General features: G+C 42.6%; 1 protein-coding gene across 1 annotated transcript in view; it reads left to right on the plus strand.

Annotated features, from left to right (window-relative positions):
- ARHGEF4 (Rho guanine nucleotide exchange factor 4) overlaps positions 1–24,978 on the plus strand; it is a 199,267-nt gene that overhangs the window by 61,858 nt on the left and 112,431 nt on the right. The window contains exons 3-4 of the mRNA XM_085233195.1: positions 15,718–20,109; positions 23,734–24,060. Coding sequence (XP_085089321.1) covers positions 15,718–20,109; positions 23,734–24,060 — 4,719 coding nt within the window. The remainder of the gene's footprint in view (positions 1–15,717; positions 20,110–23,733; positions 24,061–24,978) is intronic.

Consider the following 24,978-nt stretch of genomic DNA (forward strand, 5'->3'; position numbering starts at 1 on the left):
TTTCTTTTCTATGAAAAGTAGTGATTAGAATTGCCACAGTGGCCAGGTGGATTTGCTTAGCCCAGCATCCTGCATCTCTCAGCAGTCGAAAGATGTCCAGGAATAGCTCTAAGAGTACTACAAACATATAGTGAAGCTTCTCCAGAGTGTGCTGTCAGCTGCCAACGGTTTGTAGCTCAGGGTCTTCAGTCAGAAAAGTCTCTTTAAATATGACTGTCTTTAAATAGGTTCAGATATAATCAGGAGCTGCAATAGATTGCAATAGATCAACAATTTTTGACTGCTCGCACAATGTTTTCAGAAGTAGAGCTGCAGGGGGAGCTCAGGCTTAATGAGCTGCTGAACTAAGGGGACTGAGATACCGAAGTCTGAACTGCTTCTCCTAGCTTTGTCTTATTTATTGTCAAGACCAAAACTAATAACATCTCTAAGCCTCCTTTCTCTGTGTGGTAGGGGAACTGGGGGATGGCACAAAGCGTGCTGTGGGTTCATATGTGAAAGGATGTCTCATTCAGTGTAGAAATACATAGGTCACTCAGAAAGTACTTCCTTCTCTTTGTCTCCATGAAATGACAGCAGATACGGAGAGCACAATAACACTGTTTGATAGAGCAAATTCTCAGCTACAAAACTCTTTTTCAACATAGTCACCACCAACAACAATGCATTTTTTGCCAGCGATGAACAAGGGCCTTCATGCTCATAAAAACTGGCACTAGTGGAGGTGACCCACTGCTGCTCTGATGGCATCGTTGCAAGAAAAACATTCCCCATGCAGCCCCTCTTTCATTGGCCCAGGTAGATAAAAGTCAGAAGGCACCAAATCTAGACTATATGGTAGGCATGGTGGGACATTCCAGCCAAGATTGTTTTGCAAAAAAAAGGTTATCTTCTTCTCTGGCCTGACTCTGGAATTTTGAGCCTTCAGCTTAGTCAGTGTCGTGATGTAGCAGTCAGAGCTGCTGGTTTGTTCATGTTCCAGGAAATTCAGAAGGATCATTCATTTCTTATCCTGCACATCTTTACTTTCTGATGGCTGTGTCTTCAACTTTTTCTTCAGTGGGGAATTCACATGTCACCATGCTGTGGATTGCCATTTTCACTCCGGCTCATTGTGGTGTCACCACATCCTGTCACTGGTAATGATGCAAAGCAGGAAACTGTTGCCTTCAGCCTCATATTGGTTTAATCTGTCCTGACAAACTTGCAGACAGCGTTCTTTCTGTTCCTGTGTGACCATTCATGTGACCCACCTGGAGCAAACTTTGTGATACTCCAATATTGCTGCCATTGTTTCCAAAGCATCGCAGCTGATATGCAGCTTTGTACACAGTTCCCTGGTTGTAATTGGGCCAATTTGTCCAAATGAGCTGATCAAGATGCTTTTCATTTTGCAGTGTGATATGTCTGCACGAACATGCTCAGGTCGTCTGGAACACGGCTTGTTTTCCATGCTGATGTGGCCACACCACCCATCCTCACTGTGCTACATCCACTGTTTGGTCTCCATCACTGTTCAGCAAGAATGAATGTCAATGGGTGCCACTTTTTGTCCATGGAGGAATTCAATCCCACACCTTTGTTCCATCCACATCAGCTGCCATTCTGTCAGACTGCCCCTCTGCTGCCATCTGTCACACAGCAGCAACACACAGTGGGATACTGGTGGGAAGATTCAGGCTCTACTGCCATCCCACCAACATCTGCCTCTGATATCATTGACCAATATCATAAAGCAGGAGGCATTACTCTCAGAGCAGCTCCTAAATTTGGAAGACTGAGATTCAGAGTCCACCTTCCTCCATTCTTTCTGCAATTATTGTTCTAGTTCATCTGATCTTTTAGGAAAGGAAACATTTCTTTATATACCCAGAAGTGCCTGAATAGCAGCTTGCACTTAAACAAAATACATGATCTAAAAGTTACTTATGCTGCTGAAACTTCACTATTTTTCAGTATTTTCTGACATCATTGGCATATTTCACAGATAGTTTTGTCCAGCTTAAATAAAGAACTGTTAAGAATTTTAACCTGATAGAAATTTAGGCAAAAGGCATTGCAAACACATTTATTCTTTTTTTTTTTTTTTTTTTTTGGTGTGTGTGTGTGTGTGTATGTATCTGTGTACTGATTGAGATGAATAACACTTTTTTATTATGTTAATTACAATCCACCTCCACCTCTTCTTATGTCTTTTTTGTTTGCTAGCATTTGGTAGCATTCACCTTTTAATTAGTGCTCAATGCATTAAGAAGTAAGGAAGTAAATCAGAACACAGAGAGGTGACGGATAATTGAAAACCATGTTCTAGTATTTAAGGCGCCCATATCCCGCCCAAGTTAGTTCTCCAGCTGAGCTTCTCCAGTTTCCTTCAGGATTTTTGTTCAGCCAAAAAAAACCCAGTTTTGTCTTATTATTGTTAAAACAACTGATGAATTCTCCTGAACAAATGGCAGTGGCTACTACAGCATTTCAGTGAGAAGAACATATCTTGGCCTGTATAGGGGTTTGCTGTAGAGAACTTAACTCTGAGATATTTGAATGCAGGGATGGGAAGTGCAGAGCCCTCAGGTCTCTGATGCACAGCGGACACGTAACAAAATGTAAATAAGATCTACAGAGTGCTTCTTAGTAACATACACATTCACAAACGTGCAGGGCAAGCAAGACATCTCCTTCCTTCTCATTATCTGTTCTACAACATGCACTTTGGAGGTGCTGTGTTTCCAGTTGTACCTGTATGTGATCACAAACTCGGAATGGGAGCAGCGACTGACGGCAGCTCTGGGAAGAGGAAAAGCCTGGATGGAGACCTTGCTGCAGTTCTGACGTGACTCTGGGACTGCAGGACTGCAGCCTCTGCAAATGGCTTGTGAAACAGTGCCACTCTTACTTGGGTTAGCAGGCTATGTCCAGGAAGAAGACTTTCTTGGGCATTATTTTTAGATATGAAGACATAAAGAGCCATCGGTCTGCATCTATTTGGGCAAATATATGGCAGCCCTGACTGTAAGTGCAATCTCATTTCCACTTCAGCCTTGCTCGCTTCCTCACTACACCTCAATGGTATGTGGGGTTGTTTTGCTGATGAAGGTTGTGCTCAATGGCCATGAGCAATATTTTGTGTACCATTAAACATGGATTTTGTGTTCAATTCCCTGTAAGCTTTTGACAGGCTTTGCTATAGGATGTTGTTGAATGCAACAAAAACTGCTCCTTTCCATTTTGTCTTCTTTCCTTCCCATGCCCATCGAGTTTTCTCCTCCTGTGCTCACCTTCCCCCACCCTGACTGCCTGTGTGGGAGGAGCACTGCATTTCCTGCCTGGCCAGACAGCTTGCATTGGAAGGCAGGAGTCTTACATGACAAGCAATAGCTTCCTTGTGACAAGGCAAAGCAGTTGTTCCTCCGTGTTCTTGCTCAGTGGTGGTGGGAACACCATGAACCTGTATGGTGGTGGCAGTGAAGACTGGGGAGCTCCAGTTGCATCTTGCTGCTGGTTTACATTGCAGAAATTGCTGGAACTGTAAAGTCTCTTGGGTCCCAGTGTCAGAGGCTAAGTGTGAGTTTTTGGCTGATACAGGAAACAGATGAGTGAAAACTGAAGCTTCCTTAAGAACTACTCTCCCATCTTTGGATATGAAAGGTTAGAGGATTTTTACAAGCCTGCTTTCAGCTGCCTCCTTTGAAGAAACGATGAAGAAGTTTTCAGGGCACATGAAGCCCAGACAGAGCGTGGTATTACAGAGGTTTCAGTTCAGGCAGCGGGCGCAACAGCCAGGTGAGACTTTTATGACCTTTGCTTTGGCATTGCAAGAATTGGCATCAGCCTGTGCTTTTGGCTGTTGGCAGGAGGAGCTGATCCTGGAGCAGCTAATTGACAAAGCAGCAGACTGGAGAATTCGGGAGAAGCTCTTGATGGAACTTGACAGCTTGACTCTGGCCCGGGCAGTGGAACTGGGATCACAAATGGAGAGAATGTTGCAGAAAACTTACCCAAGGCTTATTTTTGCACTGACAAAGCAGTGGGAGGACTGGAGTGACAGGAGTAAAATCTGGAAGATAAGACCAGGTAATTGCTGTAAACTGTCGTACTGCTGGGAACAGAAGAGATTCCCAGCCCTCACAACAAAGTATCACCAGGAGAAGCAAAGCCAGTTCATCCCATCTTATCACAGCCCAATGTCATCTGCAGCAGTTATGGGGATGCAGCACTTGGGCCGGCAACTGAGTTCTGCCACTTCAAATACAACACACAGGAGAGCCAGGCACTGCAAGGTAGGCAGATGGTTGCAGAGGGACTGGAAAGGAGTGATGGAAAGCTGGACAAGGGACTGGACAGTGGAAACTGTGGGTCTGATGCTTTTATATAGTATTGACTCTAGACCATGTTACAGTCCTAGCTAATATTCAACCACTTGAACACTTACATGAAACCTTTCCCCTCTAGAATTAGGTTATTATCTGTGTGACGTTACATTCCGCACTTTTGATTTTTGTCATTTGCAAGAGTTAAATTTTATGTGAAGGCTTTAGGTGGGTCTTGATAATTGTGAAATCAGTGTCTGCTCTTGTGGTGTATTGCTGTGTTGGCTGGAGGCTTCTATTAGAAGCTATCAGAGAAATATTGCTATTCATGGAGTGCTGGTTTTATACTAGACAATTTATACTAGACAAAGCTGTCTGCTGTCTTTAGAAAACATTTGTACCCTGTAGGAGCAGAGTTCACTTCTATAAGAGCTAGGATTTGTAGAAATCTCCATCATTTCATAGCCAGTGTGCTTTGTAATATAAAGGTTGTGTGATGAAGCATCAGATTTATATACATATCTGTAAATGAAGAGCATAATTAATAACATATAAGGAGGGGACAGGCCAATGAGCATCATAGATTTGACTTTGTATCTAGCTGAGGTACCTGTGAAATAAGATCATAGAATCTTGGAATCATAGAATTGTTTGAGTTGGAAGGATCCCTTAAAGTCATCCAGTCCAACTCCTGTGGAATAAACAGGGACATCTGCAGCTGGATCAGGTGCTCAGAGCCCCATCAAGCCTGACCTTGAATGCCTCCAAGAATGGGGCATCCACCACATCTCTGGGCAACCTGTGCCAACATCTCGCTCCCCTTATTGTAAAAATTTTTTCCTTATATCCAATCTAAATCTTCCCTCTTTTAATCTGAAATGCTTTCCCCTTGTTCTATCACCACAGACCCTGCTAAAGAGTCTGTCCCCTTCTTTCTTTCTATCCTTACATCCTACAATGTGTACTGGCAATGGGGGGTGCCACAACGCAGGTGCAAGACCTTGCACTTATTCTAGTCATAGAAGTTCTGCTGCAATGTATGTCTGTTCACAGTATTCTGCTCTACTTTAGTCTAAGGAGAAGACAGGAGGATCAGTTCCTCCTTCTGCCTCTCTTTTTCTATTTTTTTTTAATTAAAAATGATGTGATTCTAACAAGCACTCTTTGTTTGGTTTCTCTCTGTCAGCTAAGTGGAAATAGCCATTTGTGTAAAAAAATCAAAGGGTTGGGAAGAAAGTGTTAATAATTCTAAAGGAAACTTTATGGAGGCAGATCTCAGGATAGGACAGTTGTTTGCAGAAGTGAAAATAAAAGAAGAGAAGCCAAAGCACAGTCTGTGTGGAATTGGGCACTTTTTAAACAAAGTGATCATCAGTGGGCTGCACAGAAGCAACCTGAAGTGTTCTCTCTCAAATATCCTAAGAGGAAATAAGGTTTCTGTGTGGTTTTAAGAGGTATGTCAGTGCATTGCTTCCTTTGTTATTACTGAATTCCATGCTGTGAGCCAAAAGGCAAGCTGCATCCCCTTGCAGCTGCCCTGTCTTCCCCAAGGCAATTATCTGTGATGAGCTACCATATTGCAATTAAATGTTTAGACTGGCTTGAACAATATTGTACCTCTAACATGACCATGATATAATAATGCCTGTTGTTAGTGCTGTTCCTGACAGGTAATGAAAAAAATACTGAGGTTTACAATGACTGATGTATGTTGCATAGTCAGCAGTGAAACAAGCAAAAAGGCTGACTGCAGAGAAATGAGCTGCACTGAGGAGTGCTCTGACCCAGAGCAATGCCAACCGGGATCTTCAAAGACATCAACATGTGTGATTTGCATCTTTTTGTTTCCTTTCAAATGTCAGTTGAACTTTGTGGTTAGGGCCAATGTTGAGGTCTGCTTTGTTAAGTGAAGTTTACAGCTTTTTGGATGTTCATGACGCCTGTGTGCCATTTTTCTTGAAATGACCTTGAAAATGGTATCAAATGAGACACAATTTCTGCACAGCTTTCTTTTGGCCAAGTGATGATTTGGAGTTAGTGCTGTGCTCAGTAAAATCATCTGGTGGGAGGCTGTAGCTGCTGTATTTGTGATTCTTCTCTGAAAGCGGGCTTTGGGCTTACACAGCGCATCTCCAAGGTTGAACAGGTAAGCTTCCAAATCTTTCTATGTGTTCAGGTTAGCTGAAGTGAGGCACTGTGGAATGGATCAAGTGGCTGGAACTTGATCGCCCCTGGCTGTGTGTTCCCTAGCTCTTGGAATGGCTGTTTGCTGATCCCCAGGTGGATATGCAGGGCATCTGTGAGCCCAAGAGCAGGTGAAGAACAAATACCTCGGTGTCACCGCACCCAGCCCTGCCTTTTGCTCACAGATCTATTGCACTGGATTTTCTTCTGAAAGACCTTTTCCTCTTTTCTACACATTGTCAAGTTGGAGAAATTGAGTGGGATGAGTTACTGCAGTTTGTCTCACCTCCTCCCATCCTGTCCCCAGCCTCACAATACTAAACACCAAATCCTTGCCACTGAGCTAATGAGTGATGTCATCAAGATAACACCTTTTGGGGACAGCAGTTTCTATTCAGTTTTTATTCTGTCTATAAGAATCAACCAACCAGCCAACCAAACCCCACCAAAACTGGTACTTCAGTGGTAAAATTTAGGGAAACCAAAATAAACACTGCCATTTTGCAGTGAGATCCTTTCTGGACTAAGAAGCGGAGTGGTTCTTTCAGTCTTCCTTCATATGTTATTCTTTCTATAACTCTCTTTTCTTTTCCAAGATGTTCTTGGGCTCTTTCTGAACTCTGCAACTAATACCTGGTTACCTACATTTGCAGGGCAGCCCAGGTTACTCCTAGATCTGAACTGCTAAAGGACTTCTTTGCTAATGACTGTTCCTCCTTGTCACCTCTGTGTTACAATGACATATTCCTCTGGGCCTGAGTTCCACAGTAAAGCAAGCAAATAATCACCTGCAAGTTAGTAATTATTGAATTAGAGGGCTACAAGGAGCCAAAAGGGGCCTTCTCATCTGTCTTTCCACTGGAGGTCAGCTCTACCAATGTCATTCCTGCCAGATGGGTATCTAATCTGTACTTAAAGACTGAAAGTGATGGCTTCTCCATATTAGCCCCTAGACAATCCATCCCCAGCTGTCATTTTCCATGTTTTGTCTTGTTTTAACTTTTATCTAGCAAGAATCTACTTCAATTTTATGTTCTTTGTTTACCTTCTTGTTTCATTCATTCCAGAGATCACAACCTTGTAGCAGCAGTCAAAGTCTTTTCACATTGATTTCTCTCTCTAGATTACCACTGTTCTTTCCCCACGGTTTATTCACCTTGGTTCATTCTTGTTCTTTTGGGTATTGTCAGTTGCTGCTTGTATCCTGATGTAGGTTACATATCAAGCTGAGGTTACAATTCCAGCTGAGGCCTTGCCCATCACAGGCTTCCCATGCCACTGTAACATCTATCTCTGTTGTTTTAGCCATGTGTGCAGTTGGGAATGTCAGAAAATCCCTCGGAGCCACTGAAATGAATGAGGCAGGAATCTCATGGGAAAAGCTCGGCGGGTAGTTACACTGATTCACTGACATAGTGAGTGTGTATAAATGACTTAAGTCAAATCGTGTGACATCATCAAATGAATTCATGGATGGGATAAAAAGTTCCTAAGGATAGGCAGAATCCCACAGGATTTTGTGAGAAAAGCTTTTTGGTCATGCAGAATCACACATCCCTTGTGGGTCTTGAAGTATAGGGCAGGGCCTCAATTCCTCTCATGAGTCAGGAGTCATGACTTCAGGAGTCAGGATTTCATTCTCCTCTGCCCAGTCACTTAAACTTGTGTTTATGGCATAGCTCTGAGGTAGGGAGGTGTTACCATTGTTTTACACAGATGAAATTAAATACTCAAAGTCAGAGCAGAAGCAAAGCATTATGGTGCATACTGAGCAACTATTCCAAAAAAGACAATGGAATCTTTCCTGAGCCCAGGAGCTAAAGGCCTTGTGCCCACAGGTCACAGTGTGTAGTACCCCTTATCTTCACTCCAGATCTGAAGCCCTGGCAAGCATTCAGTAGCAAAGGCTTGCTTTGATCCTCACAGTGTGCCATGTAGACGCAGAAAGAGTTTGAGCCTGAGTAGCAGCAGTGCTGCCTGATTGCGTTTCAGCTGCAGGCCTGGAGCTGATGCAGTTCTCTTGCCGCCAGTGATGGAGTTTACAATACCTGTAAATAGCCCTTCTTCTTCCCGTCATGTGGGAGGAGCAATGAAAACAGTGAGCAGAACTTTTTTTCAAGTGGAACAACTTCATGCAGCTGAGTCTGTGTCTTGCAACAGCCTTGCAACTAAGTTTTTGTTGAAGGTTGTTACCCTGTGCAAACCGGCACACTACTTGATCTGTTCTGCCTGTGAGAACTTGAGGAGATTTTTCTCAGCCGCTGTGTAGGGAGGAAGAAGGGAGCAAGCACACTGTTTGCCCTGGAAGATCTCACAGTAGGCTGAGCTCAAATAAAGTGTGAGGATGCAAAGTTGTGCTGGATTTGAATCCTTCCTGAACTCGGGAGGAAGAGAACTTTAGTCTTACGTCAGAAACTCATCCTTCCCATGGACTGCTGACACCCAGATCTGATGCAGTCTGTTTCTAAGAGCTGTCTCTGGCTGCAAAGCCTGTAAACTCAATTTCTGTGCATGCAGTATTAGCAAGAGTCCAGAAGACAGATTATACTCTTCAGGGCAAACATGTAAGTGTCAGCTACTAAAGGTCATCAGGGGCTGCTGATGAGGAGAAGTCCTCAGGAGTTTTATGCATATGGAGTGATGTGGTCCAGGAGTTAGCCTGAAGGTGAAGGGCAGTGACAAGAAAAGGAAGGAAAAACCTCATCTGACTGTCAAAAGGCAGGCTGACCTTATTAGCAAGCTATTACATAAAGCTATCAAGAACATGCAATTAGTGATGGTAAGTCAGACTGAGACATATGAAAGAATAATGCTTCTATTACTGACATCTCGTGACAGGGTGCAGGTTATACAGCATCCCTCTGAGTCTCATTGAACTCATCCCAGCTGATACAAAATGACAAACGTGGAGAAAAAGTGTAGTATTCTCTTTCATTCTATATGCTTTATTCCCATCGATGCCCATCTCTTACCTGCTTTTTTGGGCCCATTCTTTCTTCAAATGCAGTTAAGAAACAACCTGAAAATGTATTAAGTGCATTTCTTTTTTGTCACCCCTGTGGATCCCTGGCTGACATACATACATACATACCTTTTAGTTATCGTCTCTTTCCTTGCTGCCCTTGAAGTTTTTTCCTCTGTTTACATAGTAATCTGTGTGAGGAGGCCTCAGCTCTCGGAGAGATATTAGATTCAACTGAGAAATGAAGAGACAAAAATAATGAGCTGAGATGGGCTCAGCTGCAGATGCCCTTGTATGTCTTGAGAGAGTCATTTATGAATATGTAAAATGAAGGGATTACTTCCTCCCTCTCCCTATTCCCCTCCCTTTATCTTACATTGTAAACACTTTGGGGCAAAGGCTCTCACTGTGTTTATCAAGCACATAGCATAATTAGGTCATAGGCTTCATAGCATCCAGGAACCCAGCAGCAAAATGTGTCAGCAAAAGAGTGTTTGGGGTTATTATATTGCGACTGGCATGACCACAGAGATAATAGTTCAAAAACAAACAGCTTAAAGGAGAAGGAGATGTGGTGGCTGAGCGTAATGGGCAATCTGTGATGGTGCTTCCATCGCAAGGAGGCCAAGACACGTGAGGAGATCAAGAAATGCACTGTCAGACACAGCCTTGTGTCTCCCAGTCTTCACCGAGACCCTTTCCATCAAAGTGCTCTTTTAATTAAGTCTGCGTTAAAGTATCTGCAGACTGATCTTCTTGATTAAACAAAAAAAACCTACGGTTCTCAAAACTGAGTGAGTGACTGGATTGATGTATGGAACAAATAAACCGTGTATCTCAACCCTTTTCACCTGACCTCCAACTTCACTGCCTGGACACTGAATAGCTGGGCTCTGGGGGAGCATCAGCTCATGTCTTGTGGCTATGGTTGCACAAAGGAAACTTCTTGGACTATACCTTATCTTTAACAAAGTGTTTTATTCAGCAGCTTTCTTCTTCAGATGAAATTGTCCTGTCTGTGGAGTATTTACTGCCTTCCTGCTCCTCAAATTCAGCATTCCTGGTATAATTTCTCAGTAGATTTAAACAAAGTAAATATGTTTGTGCCAAAGTGTACCTACAAAAAATGGAAAGACAGAAGTTAAGAAATACATGATACATGGCATGCTCTGCTGCACCAGAGCTTTCCAATTCTAGCAAGAATCTTACAGGTTCCCACTCAGCAAATTACTTATTTGTGTCTTTAGATACTCTTGACGTAAAAGTAACCGTGTTCTGTTCATTGAGCAGGACCAATATCACTTTCTGTTGGTAGAAGGCTGTCAGTACTTCTAGCTATCTATCAGAATAGCTCAAGAGTTCAGTGAGTGCTCTGTCTTTCCAGAAGGATTCACAGAGTCCTTGTGCAGGATTTTTGGTCTGTACAGAGCTGACTGTTGTTTCTGCCAGAGAGCTCAAGCCTCTCGTAAGTGCATCTACCTTAGAGAATGAAGAATAATAAAATTATAGAAAAGCAGATGTACATTTGCTTCTGTAACTGTGAAGCAGGAGCTTCCCCGTGGCCAAGTACATTGCATTTCTGTGTTGGCAGAAATTGTTTTCAGTGAGGCTTAGTTTCCTGTTTCCTGGGAACTACACACCTCTTCTCACTATATACTGTGATCATGTATCGTTGTGATACAACGTGATCATAGCAACTTCTGAGGTATACCTTTTTCTTCTGAAGTACTTCCAAGCTTTTATCTGTTTGAAATGCAGGGAGGGTGGTAGAATATTAACTTGTAAAGCAAGCAAAAAATATTCCTATTTTCATGAAAAGGAAATAAAATCTAGCAACGTAGGCCTTCCGTGTGTCAATGTTAATACAGCAAAGCAATGCACTCCCTTTCAAATCAGCCAGCAGAGGGAGTATAGCAATGCAACAAAAGCAGAGTTTCAAAGTACAGTGAAGCTGCTTGAGTCTTTATTTTTTGCTACTCGGGTTCCAGATTTTATTCACCATTGTATATTGTATTTTTTTTTTTTTAATGAAGAAATTACATTTTAATATTTTAGAACTGTTACAGTATTAATAATTGATACGGTTTAATATTTTACATCTTGAGAGTGAGCCAATGCTGTTTGTGCTTCTGCTGAAATCCAGGATTTGCTTTCCTGCAAATGAGCTGTCAGTTTTGAATGTAGCTGTGAGAACAAATCTACAAATATTGTCACAATACTGGCGTCTGATGTTGCTACACTGATAAAAATGCACTGCTGCTGCAAACAGCACTTCTTGCGTATTTCTCTTCTACTTAACACAGCGATCTTTAGCCCTCTTCAGTGCCTCATCTCCTCGTCTGCTGGGCAGTCCTGCTGTGGCTGAAGCTAGAGCTAATTCCTTGTTGAGCTCTGTGACCTGCAGCGCAGTGAGAGACTGGAATGCAGGTTGCGTTTACTGAAGGGAGCATGAATTTCTCTGTGCATGCTGAGTCTGATCAGGCAGCCTCTAGATGGCACCCAGCCTACGAAGATGCCACGGGTTGGCCAGCATGTTTGATCTCGGCCAGATTTCCTGCTAAGCTGTATGCGTAGAAGTGTTAATGTCAAAAGAGGGAGGTAATGGCTTTGGCTTTGAGCTAGAGCAATATTTTCATGTTGGATTGGCTTGCTGGAAGAAATCAGAGAAGCCGTGTGAAGTGCAGCAGGCCATCTGCTTGTGGCAGTGTTCTGCTGACGAAGTCCTGCACCATCCAAGTGTCAGGGAGACAGCATTGCATTGGGCAGGTTTACCTCTGGGAGCCTGGGCTGTAATGTAGGAGCATGCACTGAGCAGAAATGCCACGCTGCCACTCGAGCTGATGAGAGGGCAGCGTGCACTGTGTTTTTCTCAGCTGCTCTCGGAGTACTCAGATACTTCACTGATTCTGCGCGTTTCTTTTCATCTTTGGTTGCAACCCCTTCTCTCTCTTGCCTTCATTGGCACTACCACCTCGAGTAGCTGCCACAGCCTTGTGCAATTCCTTGCACATTGCTGCTAATTTTGGAATTGCTTAACCATTGGGAGGATTTCTGGTGAAGGCACTAAGTACAGCTAGAGCAAGACACTCACACAGAGGACATCTCTGTGTTGTTTCCTCCTGTCAGTAGTTGCTAGCGTAGTTCAAGTTCTCACAAATCAACAGGACTGGCTTTGAGATCTTCTGTTTCAGCAAAAAGCAACTGTTTGAGAACAGTAGCAAGGTCACCTATCTCTTGCAAAAGAGTGAGATACATTGTTGTATTGACTCTATATATATGTGGTCCGTATATAAAAATGTAATGGCTTATGAATGAAACATCCTGCAGCAAAAGATGCAAATAATACAAATACAGAATCTGGTCTCAATAAACAATGATACAAGACTTCCCCACCAAATAAATCACTTCCTACTGCTCCACTGGGAGCAAATGTCACATGGCAGCATCGCCAGCCCTCAGTTTGCTTTGGTTTGTCATTGTAAAGTGGCAAAACCTTCTGTTTCAAAAGTGCTGTTACATAAAAGTCACTTCCTGTAGATCAGCATGCTCAAATCAGAACAAAGTTTCAGGGAGAATAAATGCAATTAAAAGACCTGCTGCAACTCAAAACTCAATTAGCAATTCTGATCTGGCTTTGATGGAGAGTGCTGCCAAGACTGTGATTGGTGTTCCAGGGGAAATATATTTTACTTTCAGGATTCAACATGTACATTGGAGGTGCAGACCTTTAGATCACTTCTGTAGCTCTGCTTTTGACTTGTCAAACCTGGTGAACAGCCCCTTTTTTTTCAGTTTCAAGACCATTTCCCTCGCCTGGCTCAAGTAGTACATACTGTTTGAAGGTGAACAGTAGCAATCTGAGATATTCTTATTGTGTACCTGCACAGCCATCCAGGGAATCAACGCCATCCTTACACATAGCAGACTTTGTGTGGATACTTGGTGGATATTTTGAAGCTTCTGGCTTTCTAATTGTAACTTCATGCGAATTAATGCTGATCAGCATCTTAGCTGAGAATTACTACCACATGTCTACTCATATCTCATGATTGTAAGGAGAGGACAGGGCTACATCAGAGGAGCTGTCTCCATTCCACAAATCCTATCAGTGCACACAAGTTGCCAGTCAGGGGAAAAACAAACTGTATGACAGCTGGTTGGAGCAAAGGTCTGTCCTACAAGAGGCACTGAGAAGTGAGAGACAATAGACAAAAGTCAGGATGGCCCATGTTCAGGGCTGGGCCTGTCCCAGGGATGATGGCTGACGTTATTAACTGCTGTCCTTCATAGCTAGAACTAGATTTCTCCTCTCCCATGAGGTTGGGAGGCCTCCCTTTTGATTGCATAAATTTTCAAAATACCCACCAAAAAAAAAACAAGTAATGAATTTGGTGGTGAGGTGGTCGCAGTCTGAATATCCCAGCATAGCTCAGTTTGGAATGATAGGTGGACTGCAAGAGATCTCTGCCTTATTTTTTTATAATTTAATTCATAATTATCCTTGGGGACAGTTGGACATCTTCATTACTTTGTTCCTACTTGCCTGAACAGTTTTTACCTTAGTTCCTCGCCATCTGTAAATCTGTGCACAGAACGCTGCTGGAGAGGCAGTGCTGTCACCATGGAACAGCTGCTGCGGTACTCACTGCTGGGTGAGCCAACTGCTCACAGTTTGTGCTGCTCACTCGTTAGGGGAAATGCTGCTCTTTGCTGCCTTGATGCTGGTTGCCTGATGGCAGTGGCATTTGCCATTCTCGAAGGGCCTCAGTTGTATGTATTGCTGATAGCGTGCAGTAAAGGACACATTGCTCTACTGATGACGTGACCCAGGCTGCAGTTATACTGCACTTTGGTCAAGTTAATCTGTGTGATCTGTGAGCCACTGAATCCTCCTCTCCCTCCTCCATTCAGTTCATATTTTTCTTTCTTTGTCAAGAGAAAATACCAGTCTTTTCATTGAGTCTTGACAGAGATGCCTTGAGTGTTCAAAACTGCATGAGAGAAAAAGGATAAACGCACTCTCATGAAAGGCTCTCGGAGCTGTCAGAGACCTCCCTTCTCATTCCAGCTTTTTATCTGTTTCAAATCTATTCTGTTTCCTCAGCTTATCACAACTCCCTTTGGAGGTAACCCTGTTTTCCTAGTGCTTTCCCTTTTCCAATTTACCCTCTCCATTTTGGAGTCTAAAATCATAAGTTCTGTGATATATCCTCTGATATGATTTGTAATTTGACTTCCTGTAAGTGTGAGGACTCAGTTCTCTGGGATGAAGCATCTTGATGGAGGTGACATGCAACCGAAGCCAAGGGACCTCGTGTTCTAATTTATGGCTGCTGCTCATTTGTGTTTTGTTCTTGATGGGTTGTTTTGTTTTCTTCCTTTCTGTGTTGTTGTTTGTTTTTTTTTTTTTAAATATCTTCCACTGCTCATTATTTCATCTATTTTTGGATTTTGAAACGTGCTGACCATTCTAGTGATGACTGTAATCACAAGCTGGTGAAAGAGGCCTCCAGCATTAGGGTTCAAATGCTACTGACAATGTAACTTCTCAATCTGCATATCACTGAACTGTGGCTGGAGTCAGCTAAATATCTTAGTGTGTCCTCCTGTTGAACTTCCACAAGAGCTGTGCCTAAAGCTGACAGACAGCAAGTGCTATTTTTACCTGAGGAAATTTTATGATTTCATTGTCTACTTTAAACTTAAGCAATATGTAGGCTTCTTTCTGATGGTTAAAGAACAGAAGATCAACACTCCCTCGGGATGGGACAAAGACATTTCCTAAAGTTGACAGCGTGGCTTTCATCTTTTTGTTCTCAGTAAATGATTTGTATGTGCGCTGATAACTTAAGCATGTAATGCTTAATCCTTCTAATAAATGAAATCAAGTATTTCTTTCACCTTTGGTTCAGGCTTTGGTATGGGTGGTATCCATTACAACAGCTTTGCACTTGGATGTGTATGTGTATGTACATTTGTGTCATCTGGACAGTAACAACTGTGCTGGTTTATGGCAGAAACTGCCTCCTCAGATATGAAGATGGATTTTTAGATCTACTTGCAAGGGATGGTTTCCATTTGACTTTTTTGAATTAAGAAACTTTAAGAAAAGAAAACAGTGGATTTAATACACGCTGATACCTTTGGAAGTTATACTTGACATTTTGCTCATTTATGATCCTGAAGTCTTTTTATTTATTGTTTTTTTTTTCTGTCTCCTTTCTATAAATCACTGATAAATAATTCTTTGTTGTTTATTCATAGAGCCCAGAGCCAGCTGACAACTACGTCAGTGAAGGAGAGTTTGAAGATGATCTGAGTTCTTCTGGTCCAAGTACAATAGAGCTGGAGATACGTGGATCCAGCCAAGACACCGATGAAGACTATTTTGAGACCCTGTCACATCAGAGTGGATCTTTGTCAGATGTAAAAACTGAGCTTTATGAGAGTGCATCAGAGACGGAATCTGTTGCCAGTGATGTAACAGGAGAGACTTGCTTGGATTCAAACTGCCTTTTTACAGAAAAAACAAATCTGTCCTGTAGTGTTCCTACAGCCCTGTGTGAACTTAAGTGCTCAAGACAAGCAGAATTCAGTCAGCAGGTGCAGTTAGACTTGTCTTCCAAAATAGAAGTAGCACCAAGCAAGAATGACTTTTGCACTCACACTACAAAGTCAGAATGCAAAGTGGGTGTTGACGATCTAGCATTAACCAGCAGTACTTCCAACACAGGGAACCAAGTGAGTGAAGAGAGCATTATATCAGAGACAGATAGAAAGTTCATAGTAGGGTTCCAAAATAAAACAGAGTTTGACATCAGTAAAACACAGTCCTGTACCAATTCAGTATCTACCGAAGATGCTGTTACAAGACAGAAGGATTGTCCTGCAGTATTAAGCATTGCTTTTTTCAGAGCTAACTCAGAAAGTTGTTTGATTTTACCTGAGGTACAGCAACTTTCCTTCCGGTCAGATGTAGCATCAAGCTGTAGTTTGCCTAATCTCCATTTTGAAACAAATGGACCTTACCATAAAAGTTCCACTGAGACATCCAACTATAAATGTGAACTAGAGTCCATGTCTAGTGTAAATTGCAACAGGACGAGCTCCGCTGGCAATGAGGAAACTACAAGTGAAAGGGTAAGACATGGCAGTACAGAGGCCATGTTGTCGTCACATTCGGTTTTTTACCAGCACCACTTCAAATCAAAACCTTCAACTTGTGAAGATACAAGTTCAGAGATTATAGGACGTAAAACATGGCACAGTGTACCTGAAAATATCAGTACTCAAAGCGAGGCAGAGTATTTGGTGAACTATATTCATCCAAAAGATAAATTTAGATGGTCTTGTTCCAGAGTACATCTTCAAGGACTTGATTTTGAATACACTTGGAAAAACTTAGGAAGGGTACCTGTCAGCTCTGAAAAGGCAGTCAGAGTAGAGGGCAAATTTGGCATTGAAAGATTCCTTCTTGAAACTAACATAGACTCAAATGAGCTTTCTCAACCATCAGGCACCTTCCAGTGCCCTGATCTTTATTTGCACCCTGAACAGGAGGGTAGTGGCCTTAGTCCAGAAGAAGCAGACACATGTATGGGTAGATCCTCATCCACCCAGACCAATGAATGTGAATGTAATCGGAAACAAAAGGAGACTTCATCTACCCTAGGCTGTGAACCAGTGATTATAAATGCTCAAGAACTTTCAAAAAATAATCAGTATAAAGTTGAAAGAGATCTGAAAGCAGACAGATTCCCTTCTGAAATTAATGTTGAATTTGGCATTGATGACACTGAGAACATAGCAACTTGTCATGTGGGTTTTCCTGCTGTTGTGGAAAATGGAGATTGTAATTGGGCTGTAAGCTGTGTTGGTACTGGTAGAAGACAGCAGAAATGTTCAAAGGAAAATGTTCTGGAATCAGAACTGTCACGTATCAAGGTCGTGATAGGTGAAAGAAACGCAGATGATCCTTCTAACCTTGACTTTGGCTGGAAAGTCCTGGAAACCACATTGCAACCAGGTGTCAGTAACACTGAGATAGAGCACACAGATACAACACAGCAAAATACAAGTTGCCAGACTGGTGCCTTAAGGAGTCCCTCTGAACCAGTAGAAAATGAATATCCTACTCATCCAGGAAAAGATGGAGACAGTGTCTTTGCTGTGGAAATGACTCCCACATTAGATAGTGTGAACCAGAGAAGTCACCTGATGAATCAGTCTGAGTTAAAGTCTGCCCTGATTATAATATCTGTAGAACAGAAAGGATTACAGTCCAAGACACTGAATGATGACCCTTGCACTGAAACGGTAACTGGAACATTGAGAAATGTAGTGAGAAAGGATTTGGTGGATCTTCATATTGCCAGCAAAGCTCATCTTGAGCCAGAGAGAGTTCTGAGTGAGTACTGTGGCTGTGAGGAATCAGTTTTGGCTACCTCTACTGGTAATGCAGAACCACTCCACGATGGAGATACAGCTGAAGGAAAAACAGACATTTCACAAGAGCAGAGCAAGAAAGTAGTTTCCTCCTTTGCACTCACCTCTAGTAATTCCACAGTAATGAGTGGAAAGGTAGAATTCAGCAGTGTCAGTGCTCCGTTGAGCAATGACGTGCTTATTGCAGAAAATCCTGCAGATAAATGTGAGGAAGTACTGCTAAAATCTGACAGCAGAAGCAGTGTTATGATCTTTGAGATAGAGCCACACAGAGCAAAGACTGATTTGGAATTAGAGACAGAACAGTTCAGAAAGCCATGGGCTGAAACTAAGGATGACCAGGTGACTAAAGAAGAGGAATTCCAAGCACATCAAGGCAGAGAGGAAGATGGATATGTAACTAGAGTGGTAGTGCTGGAAACATGCAGTGTAAGCAACCTGAATGAGGGAGATGGTTCTTATGAGGATCTTCAGGAGCCCAGCAGCACCTCTGAACAAGTGGTAGGAGATGAAGGCTGCAGTCGTTCAAATGAACCAAGAGGTATTTGTGAAGAACCTCCTCCTAGGGAAGCAATGGAGGCCTCTCCTGCAGAAAACACAGCTAGCTCTAGAAAAGACAGTGCATGGAATCTAGACGTGTCTGATGTCTTCAACTATTCTGTGAAAAGGGAGGCCCGCAGTGCTTGTTGTATGGGCCTGGATAACATAAGCACCTGCAGTGCTAACAGTGAGGAAATGGATGAGAATTCACTCCACGTCCTGGGAAGTAACAGCAGCCTCTATAAAGCTGTGCAAAAGCCAACAAAGAATGGGAATAGTGGGAAAGCTTCCAGGTTTTTCATTTTCTCAAAAATGACATCTTTCAGGAAAACTAAGCCTGTCACAGCTGACAATCAGGGAAGCAGCAGTGTCCTTGGCAGCGGGGCTAAGACAGAAGAACTGGAAGGTGGGAAAGAAGATGAAGACACTGAAAGTTTACAGTCCTTCAAAAGTTGTTCGTCTGGTTCTACTTTCCACAGGAAGGAAAGCTATGCCTCTGAGTACTCAGACGATGATGATTTATTTTATGAGAGGCCTGCAGGATTATTCAGTAGAATGAGCCTGAGGAAGGCTTCTGGCTCTGGTCGAATACTGATGGAAGATACAGACACAAATTCAACTTCTCCCATACTGCCTGCTGACAAATATGCAGATGGACTCATTCCAGGTTCATCTGAAAGCAATGACAGTGAACCTGTGGAATACACCAGGATTAGAAAGTCCTTTCCTGAAAATGAATATAAAAGAAACAAAAATCCTGAGGGCAAGAAGTTCAGAACAAGGTTGGCCTTGGCACATAAATCCCTCTCAAGTTTATTTGAATCCAAATCTCCAGACAAAGAAAACACTGAGCAAAGTTCAAAAATATCACTGAAAAATGAAAAGGACAAAGCCAAACTTCGCCAGAGCGCCTGGAAAGCTTTTCTAAAGAGCAAGGAGACAGATGGACTAAAAAGACCTATCTTGGCAAATTTGTCACCAACGCAGGAGAGCATCAACACAACCAGAGGCCATCTGATGAGAACAGCGTCAGCTGAGCAACAGGATGGTTCTGATGGACATGCATTCTTGAAAACAGAAACAGCGAATGGTTCTTCACTAGATACCAACTATTTTGACACCTCTGTGGAGCCTGTTAATGTCTCTTCACCTACAGGTATGTGGAGAAAACGATTACAGTCCCATGACTTGGGCATCAGATACTCACAGAGTTCAGACTGTGATGAAACACAAGAAGCTCTGGGCAACAGTTTTAATGCTTCTCTAGAGGAATGCTGGATGAAATCTCCCTTTAGCCCCTCTGATGTGCAGTTACCATTTAATCAGTCAAGTCCATCATGTCCTCAGCTGTCAAATTCAGAAGGTAAAGATATGCCTTGCAGGCCCATGAGTCCCAAACCACAGAGTCCAAGATCTACTTCCCAACGCAAGAGCTTCCGTTATCCTGGAAGAATATGTGCCACGTCAATGATCTCTCTTGGGAACAGCTCTGCAGTTGACTGTGGTTTGGAGGCTCCTGAGAGACCAAAGACACTGAAACCCAGAGGTAGTCTCTTGCTTTCTGTACACTCGTTGGACAACGACTACCAGAGGGATGACAGTGGGATAAGCAGTCAATCCCAGATCAGCTTAAACACGGCTTCTTCCATTAGTGACGTGCTCAGAGATGAGGTGAGTTGTCTACAAATGATGAGGTGGTGCTTTGGTTTGCAGAATCTTTCGTTTCAATGTGGTTTGTGAATTCCAGTGAAATTCTTTAATGGCTAAGTGAACACAGTGATTAGATTGGTGCATAAATATTCCTCTTTGTCTAAGGTAGGTGGCCTTACTTAGTCTGTTAAAGACTATAGGGACTGATGTTTTATTTAAGGGAGGGTTTACCACAGAAATCTAAATGAATAGATTCATCACAGCGTTGCTAATGCAGAGTACACCTCTGACAAGCTACATAGAAGCCAGCCTGTGACCCCATGCTATTGGTGGAAAGGAAAGGAGGAATCAAGCATTGTAAGTGTTATATACTAAATAAGGTTCTCAAAGTGAAAAACAATACAGAAATCAATTCTTGCAGTTACTTCTTAAGAAGAAAAACCTCCATTTCTTTAGACAGTGAGCAGCTGTTTTTCAAAGTATCACCAGTATCAAAGTATCACCTTCTGAAGTCACCATAACTATCCTTGAGGTGCCACTAGGCATTGTGTTCTGCCTTTTTTGCAGCAAATGGGAAAAAAACATGGACTCTCTCTGGCTCTCCTTGTGATACTGCATTATATTCTAATCCTGGTCACAAATTAATTTCCCCTTGATAGCTCAGATCTCAATGAAAAGAGTATATCTTTAGTAGGGATCTCTCAACTGGTTGAGCCCTTTAAAAGCAGAGACTTCCTACTTCTGGAGGCTTTTAATCCCAGAGACAATTTCCCAAATCATAAGGCACCATGAGCTTAGGAATCTCTTTCAGTGGCTAAACACAAACCACCAGAGTGACTGAGCTTGAGGTGAGATCCCAGGACCTGGCTTTTCTAGTATTGCTGCTGATGACTTTTGACACGATCAAGTTGGCAGCAGTATTTTGTTGAGCAAATTTTCAAAACTGTCATTTGAGATTCTCTGTCGGTTGCCTCTCCCCAACCAGATGCTTTTTCATGAACCTGGAGCTGCTCGATCAATTCTGCAGCTAAGGGCTGGTTGTGCGCAGCTCACATGTGCTCTTGCACAGCTTTTACAGTTGATGCTGCCTTTTGTTTGTCACATCCCAGGTTGTACTAGAAATTTAAGATACCCTTCAAAATGATCATAGCCTATGCTTACCTCTGTTGGTATATTACCTTTAAAAAAAAAAAAAAGAAAAGGAAGAACAAAGAGGATTAATTGATTGGAACAGACTGTGGGAGGTCACTTCATTCCATGTACTTCTGATAGGACCAGTGGCAACACAGGGCAGACAAAGCAGTAGGTTGTTTAACCAAGTCTTGAAAACCTGCTGTGCTTGAGATTTCACCATCTCTCTGGGAAACGTGTTCCTGAAGAAATTCTTTTCCTAATGCCCAACCAGGACTTTCCAACAGTTCCTGGTTACTTCTGGCTACACTGGCATCATAAAAGAGTTCAGATTCATCATCCATGCAACTACAGATTTCTTTTAGACTATTCTCATATTGTCGTTAGTGCCATTTTTTCACCTTGAATAAACACAATTCCCTCAATTTCTCCTTACATATTTCCAGTGAAAAGTTTTTGATTGTGGTGTTTTTTGTTGTTCTCTGGAATCCAAAGAGGCATGTGGGTAGCAGTAAGGGCAGTGAGGGCTGTAGTTCTGGGATTGCTGTGGGCAGAAGGGGAAGAGAATTTGCTTGAAAATCTTTTGTTTTCATGGGCATCAACTTAACTTACAAACTTAATACCTTCTGAACAAGACACCTGCATATTACAGCAGCCTAGGGAAATGCAAGGTACTCAGCCTATGGAAAGTACTCATAAAACATTGCCAAAAGACGAGGCCTGTCAGAAGATGAATAAATAATTGATTTGTAAGTCATAACCAAAAAGAACATCTAGAAAAGAGTAGAAAGATGAGGCGTGTATAAAGATTTCAAAAGGCAAGTCCAACTATGTGATCTTAAAGGTTCCTTCTAACCCAAACCATTCTATGATTCTAGGATGTGACCATTAGGAGCAAATCAGTAATCAGTTAAACTGATTGCTAGATGAAATAATTAAAACTGAGAAAAATGTAAATGGTGCCTAAGTCATATAAAACCAGTTTGATTTTACTGATACGTCTGGAGGCTGCAGAAAGGCATCTCAGACTGGATAAATGTAGCTGGCATCTTGAATTAAAGCAAATGTCCCAGCTTTCAGGACACATCATCTCATCTGAGTATATAGGGCTTTTGCTTGTTTCCATTTTCATGACACTGTGAAAAGAAGTAAAACTGCATCCTGATGATCTTTCTTATGTATGTGGATAAGTGAAAAAGTCATAAAATTAAGTTTAATGGTGAAATTAGAGAAATCACTTTCTGTTCCACATCAGTAAAGGCATTACTGCTAGATGAAGGAGCAGGTGTGAACTTCCTTGAGGCTTTATCTGTGTTATAGCACTGTATCAGACTGCAATGGCTCAGCTTCCTCCTGAGACCTACCACATTGGTAAGTAACCCTTCTCATGAAGGCATGCTCTAGCATGATGGAGCTCAGGACATCCCCTCTGTCATTACATGCTAATGGCTGTTAGCATTGTTCAGATTGTAACCAGGACAAAGATTTTGTGCTGGAAACTTTTGAGGCAAAAGAACTCTATGGAATTACCATTTGCCCACGTGGCAGGCCCTTAACTGCATGTTTGCAACCTGATTTCACTCAGGAGGCAAGAGCAAACTATTGTGTTATGTTTGATGCTTGGAGTCTGTGCAAGGTCTTTGTGCTTTTCTAGGCACGGAAAACCAGCAGGATACACTTTCATTTCTGCCTAGCATCTAATAGATAAGAAGCCTTCCTAGACTATGGTATCTCTTGCCAGTGGCAATAAAAAATTGATCTGAGATTGTTGGCTAATTGAAAAGAGAAGTGCCTGCAGTGGTTTAGAAGCCTCATTGTTTGGGTTCTTCAAATAAACTGTGAGAAACTGGGGATGTTGTCAGGATACAGCATTTTCTTTGCAGAAAAGGAGACTCCATTCATTCCTTAATACTGTTATCTCCCACCAGTTCCAGTATAAAAGCTGTAGTTTTGTGCAAGCACGCTATAAAAGCAAATGGGAATGAAAGGTGAAACTGTGCAATTCCTTTATCTCAGGCCAACATCAAGCAGATATGATGGATGGTAAAAGAGCACCATCAGAAAGCACAGGGATTAATATATCACACCTGCAGGCATCAAGGAAACCTTTTCACTTTGTATAACTGAAGTGGGAAAAGCACAGATGAACAGGACTGGGCGTTATGATATTTTCAGAGGCTCTATTTTGTTAAATAATATGCAGGGTGACCCAAATCCCAGTGATGTTATTGTAACATGCCATCTAAAATGAGGGTGAAAAGGGCATTGTGCTGTGCAGAAGGAGTGTGTATCAGCTGTCTCAAAGGGCAGCAGAGCTGCTGTTTCAGGGTGGGTACCCTGAGCCCATGGAGGATGCTGAGGGTGGTTTCAGCCATACTTCTGGGGAAACATTTTCCTCTGAATGCTTGTGGGGCTACACAACTGAGTGTTGCCACCTTCTGTTCAATCTGATTTGAAGCGGACAGAATTTCCTGTGAACAAACTGTGTGTTTTCACCTGCTGTTTGTAAAACAGGACTCTAAACAGCAATGTCCAACACCACCTGAAAAGAGGCCAAATGAAAAAGGGGTTCCCCATCGCAAAAGGAGGTCCCCCCAGGTTCCAACATCCCCACGCCCTTTCTCCACCCTTGAGAACAAAGCCTGGAGGCTTTCCTTCCTTGCTCCAGATGAAAAAGCCAAGGAGATTCCGGAGAGCAGGAGGAAGAGACCTAAATCCCTCTATAAGTGCTTCAGCTTCGATGATATTTGGATGCAGAGGAACCAAAAAAGGAAGCTAGAGAAGGAGACACAGCCAGAGAGAGGGACTCAATTGCAACACTTCCCAGAGGACCAGTTAAAAGTAAGAACCCACACACCGTCCTCCTCCTCCTCCTCCCCTGGCACTGTCTTTCTCTCTCTGCTCTGGCTGTTTTCTACTATTAATCATGTTCATGTCCTTCTGCTTTGTCTGGTGCCAGTTCTCGCTGCTTCTCTCTGGGTATGGCAGCTATGGATGGAGACTGATTATTTAAGCACTAAACTCTCCCATCTCTAGAGGAGATGGGTTTTGTAGTCACTGCAAGCGAGCAGCTCCTGCCCTGAGCCCCGTTGGACAACGGGATTGCCCTGTGGGCTGCAAGATAGGGAGAGCAGGGACAACATCACAGTTGCCTTAAATCAGTGTAAGTGAAACTTTAAATCTCTTTCAGTGCCCTGTGGTATTGCTGTATAACTTTAAAAAGAGACCTTAACATCAGATTTCCCTTGGAGGCCAACTCCATGGGGCAAGTTCCCACTATGAAGTGCCTTAGAGAGTACTGTCATTGGAGTTTTAGCAATGGGTAATCTCCTGCCCACTGGGGAACACTTCTAGGTCAGCATTATGATTTCTCATGACAAACTTTGTGGCTGTTATGACTCACACTGATGACATCTGTTACTCTTGGATCCAGAGCTAAGGTCTGTTCCCTTTAGGGAGAGCCAGGATTCTGTACCCAGGAGCCAAATTTAGAATTTCTGGGGAAAAAAAAAATGTGATCAGAGGGACACCTCATGCAGCTCCTGCTGATAATATTGAGAAAGCTTCTAAGAATGCCAGACATTGGCTGGTAGTCTTCTCCTCAAGACAAGGGCCTGAGTCTGTGCTATTCTGTGCTTATAGGGTTCTTCAGAAAATGTTGAAATGTTGTCAGTTGAGGCTTGGGTGAGTGCCGGGTACATTCTGGAATGTTTGTCTGCTCTGCTCAGTGAGGGTGCTTTCATGCCTATGTGTTGAAGA

Source organism: Meleagris gallopavo, chromosome 11 (genome assembly GCF_905368555.1).
Source record: "Meleagris gallopavo chromosome 11, MGAL_WU_HG_1.1, whole genome shotgun sequence".
Lineage (NCBI taxonomy): Eukaryota > Metazoa > Chordata > Aves > Galliformes > Phasianidae > Meleagris > Meleagris gallopavo.